This window comes from Vitis riparia, chromosome 7 (genome assembly GCF_004353265.1).
Source record: "Vitis riparia cultivar Riparia Gloire de Montpellier isolate 1030 chromosome 7, EGFV_Vit.rip_1.0, whole genome shotgun sequence".
NCBI lineage: Eukaryota > Viridiplantae > Streptophyta > Magnoliopsida > Vitales > Vitaceae > Vitis > Vitis riparia.
In genome coordinates this window covers 994,736-1,008,247 of record NC_048437.1, presented here as the reverse complement: position 1 = coordinate 1,008,247, position 13,512 = coordinate 994,736, and the positions used below count along the sequence as shown (strand labels likewise).

Here is a 13,512-nt window from a genome sequence, read left to right as displayed (position 1 = left end):
ATAAAAATTTTTAAATTATCACATGACTACTTATTAGTTGCCACTTAGAAATGTCAATGGATGTGTTTGGGAAGATGACTTTCATCCTTAATTCACGGGTATAAGAAATTTTTATATCGAATCTTATTCCATTTAATTGTATGTAGCCCAAACCCAAGGAAAGATGAGTGAAATTTACTATTATTTTTATGGAAAAGAAATTTGCTTCTTTATTTTATAAATGTTCAAAACAAAGGGAAAAATTAAGAAAATAATTTAATTAAAAATTTATTTAATTTAATATATCAATGGAAACTTGTGCTATTAAGAAAAAAATGTTAATATTATTACTAAAATGAGGGAACTTGTGGACAAGTTTTACCAATGACAACTTCTCTTAAAGTTCGTCTTCAAGATACAATTTTAATATATCATTTTAAAGTCTATTTTAAAGTTGTATATCCAAAAAACCACGACTTTATGAATATAAAATATTTTTTTTTCATTTTTTTCCGTTTTTATTATTTTTTCTGGTTTTAAAAAATTAGCTTTTTAAAATTATTTTATACACATCAAGTATAAATAGTAGTATGAATGTTGCAATTAGTTTGTTCATAGAGGTTTATTTTAAGAGAATATCATGTATTATTGAAAAAAACAATTAAAAATAAATAAACTTATTGTGGGTGTAAAGTTTCATAAATTTAAAAATATTTTTGAAAATGCCATTTTTAAAAAAGAAAAAAAGGAACAAGAACCTCTTATTATATTATTATTATACCTAAAAGGTGAGCCTAAAACTTCAATCATTGATCCCTCTAAAAGTATAAAACATAGACCTCTCTCTGTCTCACTCTCTCTCTCTCTCTCTCTCTCTCTCTCTCTCTCCTGATTCTCCACACATCCAGACGCCAAAAATGGCAAACCAACTCCATTCTCCTCCATCTTTCTTTATACCCTTAAGCACAATTTTCTCCTCCTCTTTCTCTTTCTTCTTCTCTCGATCCCTTCCCCCAATTGCATGTTGGGTTATGTCATGGCAATCCCAGCTGCTCTTGCTATTCTTCCTCTCGGCCTTCTCTTCATTCTTTCTGGCCTTGTTGTCAATCTCATTCAGGTATTTCTTTCATTCACATTTATATATACATAACCTCTTTTTCCTTTTCCTTTTCCTTTTGTGTATTTTGGGTTGTTTAGATTCATGGGTTTGGTTTATTTTCTATGGTTCATAGTTTTTCTCATCCTTGTTGATGTCATGATAAAGATAAATGAAGTAATACTACATTGTATGAAGAATCTCTTCAACTTGGTTATTCCAATAGGCATAAGCAATAATTAATTATATATATAGAGGGGTTGATCACAATTTTTTAGTATTTCTTCATAGAATGGTTGTATTATGAGAACTAAAATGTAACATACTGATATTATTATTCTTTTTTTCTATACGAAGTTTAATAATTTGAAAATATATAAGTTTTTAATTAAATTTGATATTCATTTAGATGTTTTAGTATGAATTTTATTTTCTTCAATGATATTATTAGGGTTTAATAATATCGCTCTTATATCTGTTGATAAGTCACCTAAATGATGATTCTTAAAATTGGTCAAAATTGGTCTATGGGGTATCATATTGAATGTCATAAAATGTTTAGTCTATCCTTATAAGATATGGATTTTTTTTAGATGAATTGGTCAAAATCCAGTACCAAGAAGATTGATGTTCTATTCATGAAATGGTTGATTACAACAATGTCTTCGGGTTTTTGACTATGTCTGTAATGACCCGTTTCCAACCGTGTAGATATTGTTTACTTTGAACCCAACCGTGTAAATATTGTTTGTTTTAGATCCAAGGGGTCCTCACGATTTTAAAACGCGTTTACAAGGTTAAGAAAAGTTCATACTTATATAGCGTTAAGAATTTTCTCCCATATTTGATGTGGAATGTCACAAACACCCCCCATGCAAACACAACGTCCTTGTTGTGTCTCACGGGATTACGAGGCCAAACATATGAATACCCCTACGGGATTAGACAAACCCCTACATCGAGGTCGGAGATCAACTCTAATACTATTTGTAATGATCCGCTCAAAGGGATCCTCACGGCTTTAAAACGCGTCTATCGGGTTATGAGGAGTCCATACTTATATAAAGCCATGAACTTTTCCCCTCTATCCTATGTGGGATGTCACAACGTCAATCATTTACATAGTCAACCACAATCGATAGTAGTGACTTTCATGAACCTTGTTAGTCTCTCATAGGTCCTTTATGTTTTTTCTTTAATTATTTATGTCAATCTTTTTTAATCTTCTTTAATTTCTTCCTTTAAAAAAATAATAATAATTGTTCTTTCAGGTAGTTTTCTACATCCTTGTTCGTCCAATGTCAAAAAATTTGTACAGAAAAATCAACAAAGTAGTTGTAGAGCTATTATGGTTGGAGCTTATATGGCTTATTGATTGGTGGGCTGGTGTCAAGGTATGCAAACTTCTTTTAATTGCTTATTTTATTTTTGGTTTAGCTTATAGGAAATGTCCTATCACTCATGGTAGAAAGCGTAATCTAATTTGTTGAACATTTATTCTAAGACACAAGTATAATCCAATTTTTGTTTATTATGCATGTAGTGTTAAGAATTTCTTCCACCAACTAATATGGATATTACAATTGCTCCTCTCGTGCGATTACAACATTGTCCTCGTATCCCATAGGATTATAGGACAAGATAGGTTGACACATTTTCTAAGGTTAGATGAAATCTCGTACTAAAGTCTTAAATTTGCTTTGATATTATTTGTAGCAATTGACTCTTTTCCATTAAAATATTTTCCATTTTAGATTCAACGATTCCTTGTAATTTTAAAAGGCATCTACCCAATTAAGAGAAGTCCACCCATATGAGATATCTCACAAAAAGATTTAAAATAATCTCTTAAAAATCGATGATGGAGGTCCCCTTCTTAACCTAAAACAATACCTTATAGATCTCTCAATTGACGTTTCATCTATCCACCATACTTGGTCACCTATCATCTATTTTGTTTGTAAAATTAAGGGAATTCATGCATAAGCATTTTAATCTCCATGATGAAATTCATTCGGTCTTGTAATGTGGTTCTACTGGGTTATTTATCAAATATTGTGTATTTTTAGGGATTAGTCTCATCTCTTCATAAAACTAAAAAAGTCTGCCCCATTTCTTGATCTTTTTATTTTTTTTATTAAAGCTTAATAATTTTCTAAATGTTGAGTTAAGTTATTTGACTTTAAGCATTCATTCAAGATCTTGACATCTATCTTCCTTAACCTTATCCACCCAATCTCTTGAGATCACTTGAGGCACATTGTAAATTGTAATAGGGTTCTACATGATTTTTCAACGGGATCAAGTTGACCTCAATTTACCTTGCTCTTATTAAGTTGGCTCGCTTATTTAATAGTCCTATGTTTGGCTTTTGAAAATTTTAAGGGAGAGTAGAAAGAATTTTTTTTTTTTAAAATTAGGTGAATGAATTGTTTTATATATATTTTTAAATTCATTTAACTTATTTTACCTCTTTCATATAAAGATTAAAGGTTTATTTAGTTCTTACAAAATGTAAGGGGAAATGTGAGTGGGAAAATAGAGAAGAAAAATAGAAAAAAATAAAAAAATAGATTTAAAATTAATAAATTATTTTTATATATTACTTTAAAATCATTTCACTTAAATTAAAAACGTGCTTCTAACTATAACTATATTTATTTATTTATTTATTTTTTATATTTCTGTAATATTAAGAAAACTATTTTTCTTAACAATTGTTTTTTTTTTTGGAATATTAAGAAAAAGTAATAAAAATAAAAATAAAATATATATAAATAAAGAAAGAAAGAAAAAGGAAGGACGATGCTGAAGATGATTGTTTTGTGATGAGTTGAAAATTCTGTCGCATTGTTTTGTTTTGGTATTAAGCTCTGAATCTTTTCAGGTGGAGGTGTTTGCTGCAGATTCAGAGACTTTTGAGTTAATGGGTAAGGCATCAACATTTCCATCATTGACTTGTAATTATAAAGACCATATAAATATGCTATTTATATTCCCCCCCAAAAAATAAAAAATAAAATAAAATCTTCCAGGTAAAGAACATTCGCTTGTCATTTGCAATCACAGAAGTGACATTGACTGGCTTGTTGGGTGGGTCTTGGCTCAGGTACTTTTCTTCCCCTTTTTCATTTTCTAATTTATAATTTTTAGTGCAAATATTTCTCCATCTCATCGCATATGTTTGTCTAATAGCGCTCGGATTGCCTTGGTAGCACACTCGCTGTCATGAAGAAATCCTTAAAATTCCTACCCGTAAGTTTTCTTACGCGACCGTCAAGCTTTTTGATCCTCTTATTAACGAGCATAATATACATTAAGGGTCAAATCCTGACGATTTAAGTTTTTAGAAAAGTTGGTAATGGGTGTTTGGTAAATTAATTTTATAATTTAAGATAATTTAATAATTTAATTTAAATCATAAATAATTTTAAATAATAAATAAAAATAATTAACTTTATTATTAAGTTCATATTTTCATTTTACTTTTTTATTTTTATTTGTTATAATTATTTTTACGATCTGATTTGTTATTTCATGAGTTTTACTATTACTCGATATCCTTTGTTATAATTATATTTTATAAGGATAAATATATTAATATATTGATTTAGAATAATTTTTAAATTAATTTTATTAAACAACCTTAATACTCAAGTAATAAGCTTTAACTTAACAACTTAAGAATAAGTGTTTGGTAAAAATTAATGCTTATTATTTAATCATTTAAGTTTAATTTAACTTAAATTATTACTTTTTACTTATTTTTTATTTTAACTATTAAAAATGTGAGATAAAATTAAATTAAAATTTATCATAAATAATCAAATTGATATATTTACTCTTGTTAACATTTATACTTTTAATAATCTTAAATAATAAATTTATTTGTTAAATATTCATATTTAAAGATATGTAAGATAATTACAAAAATATTTACTATAAAAAATGGGTGATGATTCATGAATGTAAAATTATAGTTGTGAAAAATATATGTTTACTAAACATCGGTAAAATGACATAAATGAGACTTGAGATTAAGGATAAGTTAATTATTTTGATTTAACACTTAAAGTTATTTTTGATATTAAGTTATGAAATTAATGACTTAAATTAAGTTATTAAGTTATTAAATTGATTTATTTACTAATCACCCTCTTAATATAATATCAAAGATCTAATTAACTGAAAGTCTTGGTTCATTTATATGTCTATGATTTATGAGGTATGGGGCTTTATGCAGATCATAGGTTGGTCAATGTGGTTTTCGGATTATGTATTTGTGGAAAGGAGTTGGGCGAAAGATGAAAGAACATTGAAGGTACTCTGAGCTGCATTTGATTTGTGAATACTATGTGGGCTATCCTTGTACTTTACCATATATTTTTATGCTGCAGTGGGGTCTCGAGAGACTAGAGGATTTTCCTCGGCCGTTTTGGTTGGCACTTTTTGTAGAGGGAACCCGCTTTACGCACACCAAACTCTCAGCAGCTCGACAGTACGCTATTTCATCTGACCTCCCTATCCCTACGAATGTTTTGATTCCTCGTACCAAGGTTAAATTTTCACTCTGAATTTCCTAGAATTCGTTTGGAATTTTAAAAAAGAGAAAATTGTTTCAATTTTTCATTGCCAAACATGTTGGGTGTAGGGTTTTGTTGCAGCAGTGACTCATATACGCTCATTTGTTCCGGCGGTTTATGATATAACCGTGGCCGTTCCCAGAGATCAGCCTTCCCCTACAATGTTGAGAATTCTTAGTGGGCAATCTTCTGTGGTAAGCCTTCAAAAAAGAAGACAACAATTTTGCCTTTTAACATCCTACACTCTAGATTTGTCTACGTACTTTTTTGAATTCCCTGCTTGCTTCTTCTGTTCCTTAGGTAAATTTGTACATCAAGCGACACACAATTCAAGAATTGCCAGTAACAGATGCAGGCATCGCACAGTGGTGTAAAGATACATTTGTAGCCAAGGTATGAACGATGATGTCAAAAAATTATTTTGTGCCAAGGTACGAGCATTCGAGTTTTGTACCCTAGAGTACTCATACCCCCAAGTACACTTGGTATTAGCTATCATTTAATAACTTAAGCTTTTAGACTAAAATTGGTGCTTTAATATGATACAAGAGCTTTGATTTGCATCTCAAGTTTGAATATCTAATGGTTTAAGATTTTAAGTTAAATTAGGGCTTGTTGGGGAGGGATTTTCATAAAAACTTTGCATGTAGAGCTTTAACGATAACATTTCTAACAGAAACACATTTAGAGAATATCGGTTAATGTTTAGATATATATATCAACAAAATGTTTTTAATTTGATGCATAGTGAAAAAAAAAAAAAAAACTACCTAAATCATTTTAAGTAGTTATCTATATTGTTAAAAGTGATTTTTGAAACTTGCGGAGAACCTAATTTTTGAAAAAGGAAAAAAATATTTTTAAATACTAGAAAGTGCTTTTATATGTCTCGTGCATTTTTAGCAGTTTTGCACTCTTCTTGAAGATTCCTACCAACATTTAGAGCACAAGAAAACTAGTTATTCTTTTAACATTTTTTTTTTCATTTTCCAACCTTTTGGATTGATTCGTAGTTTAGACTTTGTTTTCTTGATTTGCCTTGTAACTTTTTGTTCATGTATCAGGATGCTTTATTGGAACAATTTTTTACCACGAACACATTTGGGATTCAAGAATATCACAACATTGGTAGACCAAAAAAATCCTTATTTGTAAGATAATCTTGAGCAATTTAGAAAATAAATAGTATCATTATTCTTTTTCTTGCTTTTGTCTTTTATCATTTATAATTTTATTTTCCCTTTCGCTTCTAATAGGTGGTTATTACTTGGTCTAGTCTCCTTCTACTTGGCCTTGTTAAATTCTTCCAATGGTCATTGCTCCTATCTTCTTGGGAGGGCATCACATCTCTATTAGCTTTCTTAGTGTTCATCATAGTCGTAATGCACATTTTGATTCTATTTTCTCAATCAGAGCGATCAGATCATGTCATGGTTCGACCGTCAGATCGATTGAAGGAGAACCTTCTTCCGAAATGACCATTTGAAGACCTTACTTTATGTATATTGTTGTTTGGCTACCTAGAAAATGTAGCATATGTAACATACTTCATATGTGATAACTTCTTTAGTTTCCAATAGAGGATAGTGTAACTCATTTGCACTCATCCCAAAAACGTATAGTTTCTCCTCTAAAAATGACTTCTCCGATTGAAGAACGCATTAGATATTTACCTAAACCAACATGTCCTTGAGTGGATTCCACGTTAGCCCCAAGACGATGGTCTCTAACTAGAAAAGTAAATGTTTGAACTTGAGACTTTTTTGGTCCAGTTGGCCCGTAAAACTCACTAGGATAAGCATATCATTAATATTTTGCTATAAAGCCAATTTTATCTAATTTAATTGCAAATGGTTAAAAAATTATTGTTGGTAAAAAATATAGACAAGTGTTTTTATGTTTTATTTGTTTTTTTTCATTGAATTTATAATATTTATTTAAAAATATAATTCATTTTTATTAAAAATTATAATAATAGGTGTGCTCAATTTTAAGTAGTGATGTAGTATTATTTTGAAGCTAACATTTCTATGTTATAATTTACGGTGACTAAATATATTGTTTCAAAAGTTTAAAATTAATATAAACATTTATATACATTTATTTGTATCACATAACATAATAAATAAAACTAAATAATTTATTATGACATATCTTCTTTAAATTAATCGTAAATGCAATGCGAGTACTATTTAATAAAAATATAAATTTTAGTACATTCATATTTTACCCTTATAATTATTTAGTAACGTTAAAGATAGAAAGCCGAAATATATATATATATATATATATATATATATATGAAAGTGTCTCAAATTCTATTTTTGAGTAAATTGGAAAGTTATTGATAGTTTTCCGATGAAATACATTTTTGTAAGTGAGTTTCTTATTATTATAAAATAAATATCCTATTACAAGATCTTCTTTTCTTTTAGGAAAATACATCTTTGACAATTATATACTTAGTTTCTTATGACTATGTTTGGTTCTCGAAAAATTTAAAGGAAAATGTAAAGGAAATAGAATAAAAAGAAAAAGTAAAAGAAAAAAAAAAAAGTGAAGAAAAATAAAAAAATAGATTAAAAGTTAATAAATTATTTTTATTTTCTACTTCAAACTCATTTTACTTATTTTAACTCATCGATATAAATGTTAAATAATTTATAAATACATAAGTTTTTAATTAGTTTTAATTATATTTGATTTTTTTTTTATGTATATTTTTCATAAAACAACCAAACATGAAAAAATCATTTTCCTTTACATTTTTTTTTTCTTTTCTTAGTATTTCCTTAGAATCAAACATAACCTATATGAATCTTCATTTACAATTAGGAAAAAATATAGGAAAATATTTTGACCAAAATAATGAGTCTCTTTTTGGATATAAATTAGGACTTTGGGATTTAAGAACTCCAGGCATTGTAATCCTTCAATAATAGTTGAAGTTCTTCTTTGTCTTCGCCTATGGATATAGGTTTGAAATAGAACCATGTAAATTATTGTGTGTTTTGTTTTCATTTTTTTATTCTTTTCATCTTATTATTATTCTTTATCGGGTTTTTTCACAATAATATAATTTATGATTATTTTTAATTTTAATAATATATAAATTATACATTTATCATATCATGTTAACATACACTAAAATAAAAATGAGTTTAGTATACACTATTAACTTAATATCTAATGGCTTAAATTTTTGGAAAATCGATGGCTTAATAAAAGTAATAAAAATGTGTGTATATCGTGGACTCTTTCACTCTATTGTAACTTTCTTTAGTGACAATTATATTCGATATAAATGTTATTATTAATTTTACATAATTTATATTATATGCAACTTAATTGCTCTTTTACACAAATGGCACAAAACAACAAAGTAATACTTTGTTTATTCTCAAGGCATTAAAATTGATCTCAACTCCATCAAAGCATTTCTTCAAGTATAGTTATTGAGGTATAAACATGTTAGAACTAAAATAAAGATAAGTTTGATATACATTATTAAGTGGGTGTTTGGTAAACCAACTTAATAAAAGTGTCTCAAGTTCTATTTTTGAATCAATTGGAAAGTTATTCATAGTTTTATGATGGAAGACATTCTTGTATGTAAGTTTCTTATTATTATAAAAGAAATATCCTATTATGAGATCTTTTATTTTAGGAAACTGTTTCTTTGACAATTATATACTTAGTTTCTTATGACTATGTTTGGTTAAATTTGAAGGAAAATAGAAGGAAAAAAGAAATACAGAAGGAAAGGAAAAGTGAAGAAAAATAAAAAAAAGATTAAAAATCGATAAATTATTTTTATTTGCTATTTCAAACTCATTTTACTTATTTTTACTCATTAATATAAAAATTAAATAATTTAAAAATACACAATTTTTTTAACTATTTTTAATTATATTTGATTTAAAAAAAATCATTTTTTTTTATTAATGTTTTCCAAGAACCAAACATAACTTATATGAATCTTCTTTTGTAATTAAGAAAAAATATAGAAAGAGATTTTGACCAAAATATAGGACTTAATGTTTAATAAGTCAATTTTCCTAGTTTATCCAAGCTCAAAGAAATTCTTAAGACTGGAGATATATATATATATATATATATATATATATATATATATATATATATATATATATATTGTTTGGTTTAAGCTTTTAAGAAAATCTTTTTTTTTTATTTTAATTTTTTTTTTGTAAATAACCCACAACATCACATGCAACTTTGTGCATTGAAAAAGCATGTGGGGCATGCATTTCAAAGCATGAATGATAGTCCCCATTTGTGGCCTATGCCTACACCTTTTGGCCTTAAAATCTTGAAACCTTGGATTACATAGGAGGTCTTGGTACTTTATGCCTAACATGGGGAGTAGTCGTTTGAGAGAGCTGTCAAGGCCTTTTCGAGACATTAAAAGAAGGCATACCATTAAGAGTGAAAATGAAGAGTTGTAGGCTCCATCCCCCAAAGGAATCCATATGTTAAGGCCAGCAAAGCAATGAACTACACAACACCCTGTCTAGATTCTCTGTCCCTTTCCTAAAGTGGGATTTCATTCCCCTCTTTGCCTTTCTCTCTATTCTTTTCCATTTACCCATTACCCCCTTCTATCTCATTTGCCCCCCCTTCTATTCTACATTCATTGCTTTAATATATTCATTTTTTTTTTTTTTACCATTTTCATGTTATATTTTTTTTAAGAAAAAAAAAAACAAAAACAAAAACAAAAGAAACATGTTTTTTTTTTTTATTGAAATTTTATTTTCGTAAAATATTTTATTCTACAAATTATTATGATTTTTGAATTATTTTCCTTTTATTATTTTTAAAGAATTTATTGATGAGAGTTAGAGGATGTTTGACAAAACTTAATATTTATTACTTAATAACTTAAGTTGACTTTAAGTTAAATTATGCTTCAATTATTGACTTAAAAATTATTATTTAATTTTTATTTTAAACATAAAAGTTATTTGATGAAACTAATTTAAAATTTATTTTAAATTATCAAATTAACATATTTTTCCTCATAAATTATAAAGAGGGTGATCGAGATTGAGTAACAATGAAGGTAAAAAGGTAAAATAAAAATATAGTTTATAAATAAGTTAATTATTTTTATTTATTAGTTAAAATTATTTTTTACTTTAAATCATAAGTTATTTTATCAAATATACTTAATTTATTTAATAATTTAGATTAAGTTATTAAGTTGATTTACTAAATATCTATTTAGTGATATTTATTAAATTATTTATGTAAAATGATAATTACACCTATTTTTTGAAAATAATAATATGAATGAGTAGAGAAATAGCTCACAACTTAAATTATTAAAAGAAAATGATTATGTGAAGTAGAAGGAAACTCTAAAAGGGAAAATAATTTTTTTAAAAGAAAAAGAAAAAAAAAAGGGTTGGCTGTTTCCAGGCAGACACATCACACAACCCATGTGACGAGGCCTATGGGGGCCAATAGTAGCACCCGCAGGTGATGCACTGGCGGCTCTTTTTCCACCTTACTTTTTGGACTGTCAGTTGGAATGGCTGTGACGCTGATCCTATTATTAGTTAGCAAACGACACATGGGTGGTAACAAACAATAAAATAAAATAAATAATAAACAAAAAAAAGAAAGAAAAGAAGACAAAGGAAACTAATTTTAAATTAGTTTTATGGGTCCATTGTCCCCTCAATTTAATTTGGATTTATCCAAATATTCTAAAAAAAATATTTATTTATTTATTTAAATAATATTAATATATATGATTAAGAATAGGCTATGATTAAAAAAAATTTTCTAATCTTTCTAATATTTAAGTAATAAGAAATTTTAAATATAAAAAAATTAAAAATAATTCTTAAAATTGTTATAAATGGTTACTCTTATTTTCAATTTCTAAATGAAGTAAAGTGGAAAGAAATCATAAGGGAGAGATTTCAACATTACACACATTCTCTTATATTCTTTGTTTATTGTTTATAATCATTTAATATCATTATTGTTATAATCATTATCATTCAACTAAATGTAAATTACATAACTTATAAAAATAAATAAATTATAAAAATTATTCTTATATTTTTATCAAAATTAAAAAAAACAGTAAAAAAATCAAATGAAAATTGTATTTTAAAGTCTTAATTTCATTTATTAAAATTATTTTAAAGGCAAATTCACTAAAATATAACTTTATTTTAATTCATATTTTACTAGTTTTTAAAATAATTTAAAATGTTTTTATAAATATTATTTTACATAAAATATTTTTTATTTTAAAAATAATTCAAATATCACTAAGGGATGTTGGATAAAACTTAATATTTATTATTTAATAACTTAAATTGACTTTAAGTTAAATTATATTTAAATTATTAATTTAAAACTTATTACTTAAATTTTTATTTTGTTAATTAAGAATGTTTGATAAAATTAATTTAAAATTTATTCTAAATCATAAAATTAATATATTTTTTTCTTATAAATTATAATTAGAATAAATAAAATCAAGTAATAATGAAAGTTATGAAGTAGGAAAAAAAATTGTGAAGGTAATTAAGGTAAATATGGATAAAAAGGTAAAATAAAGATGTGGATTTAAAAATAAATTAATTATTTTTATTTAAAATTATTTTTAATTTTAAGTCATATTATTAAATTATTTTATTAAATATATTTAATGACTTAAATTAAATTATTAAGTCATTTTAAATTGTTAAATTGATTTATCAAATACCTATATCTTAGTATTTAATATTTATTTAAAATAAATAAATATGACATCATCAAATAGAACTCCTGTTGAAACTTGAAATCATATGTAATATTATTATCCACGTATTCATCATGTATGGATTATTAAATATTTAGATATAATTTAAATTTGACATTTGTAATTTCCAAAAGAAAACCAATATTTATTTATTTACTTAAATTTTAAAATTAAAGAAATATATGACAAAAGCTGCTGTCGATGCGCGCTCATTATAACCAGAAGCTTCCACACTGTACTAAAAAAGGAAAAAAAGAAAAAAAAAGAAAAAAGAAAAGGAAAAGCGGAAAAAGGGAAGAAAACAAACTAAATAATTGCGAGAGTATTTATTTTTAGTTTAGCTTTTCCTTTTTTTCCTTCTCTTTTCCTCTCTTCCTCTCTTCTTCTCCTTGGTTTCAGTTTCTGGTTGAGTCGGTTGTTTTTTCATTTTGCTCTCTCATTCTCTCTCCGTGTCTCCTAGTTGCAAATGTTGAAGCTGTTTAAGATTTATCAGCTCTTCTTCAATTTCCTCTACGTCTTCTCTGTCTTCCTCACTGTCTTCACAGGTACGCTCTTTTTTTTTTTTTTTTTTTTTTTTTTTGAGTTTTTGGATGATTTGGAGGCGCCGTTTGGTTGCGGTAGAGGCAGGAGGAAAAGGGAGGGGAAAAATTAGAGTAGGTGTGTCTATCTCAGTATTGATTTTGCTGGTAATTTTCCTTTTTTTTTTTAGAGTTCTTGCTGTGATGATTGGAGGTGCCGTTTGGTTGCGGAGAAAGCGGGGGAAGCGGGAGGAAAAAGGTTGTCTGTTGTGTGTCCGGTTGAGGGAGGGAATTGGTGGTGTGAATTAGCTGAGTGAGATCGGCGAGTGATGTGATCTTTCTCCGGTTGTTTGGTTGCGGAGAAAATGGAGGAAAATGGAAGGGAGAGGAAAAGGAGTTCAAGGTTTTGAGTGTTCAATTTGTATTTATTGGTAAGATAAAGTGGGGATTTACTGAGGAGTATTGCTAGTGATTTTTTCTTCTTTCTTCTTTTTTGAGTGATTGGAGGCGCGGTTTGGTCGGAGAAAATGGAGTAAAAGAGAGGAAAAAAAC

At 26.9% G+C, this 13,512-nt stretch overlaps 2 protein-coding genes across 4 annotated transcripts in view; both read left to right on the top strand.

The window, feature by feature from the left end:
- The first annotated feature begins 879 nt into the window (after nucleotides 1–879).
- Nucleotides 880–7,241, top strand: LOC117919124 (1-acyl-sn-glycerol-3-phosphate acyltransferase PLS1-like). Its single transcript, XM_034836210.1, has 11 exons — nucleotides 880–1,096; nucleotides 2,347–2,469; nucleotides 3,963–4,005; nucleotides 4,111–4,184; nucleotides 4,271–4,330; nucleotides 5,319–5,396; nucleotides 5,473–5,631; nucleotides 5,727–5,852; nucleotides 5,959–6,051; nucleotides 6,723–6,809; nucleotides 6,915–7,241. Exons 1-11 carry the CDS (start codon nucleotides 1,001–1,003, stop codon nucleotides 7,134–7,136), a joined length of 1,161 nt encoding a protein of 386 aa, XP_034692101.1. The 5' UTR covers nucleotides 880–1,000; the 3' UTR covers nucleotides 7,137–7,241.
- A 5,555-nt stretch (nucleotides 7,242–12,796) lies between these two features.
- Nucleotides 12,797–13,512, top strand: part of LOC117918357 (TOM1-like protein 5) — a 28,320-nt gene continuing 27,604 nt past the window's right edge. For all 3 annotated transcript variants that reach the window (XM_034834942.1, XM_034834941.1, XM_034834943.1), the window contains exon 1: nucleotides 12,797–12,987. The gene's annotated coding sequence lies outside the window, so the exon portion shown is untranslated. The remainder of the gene's footprint in view (nucleotides 12,988–13,512) is intronic.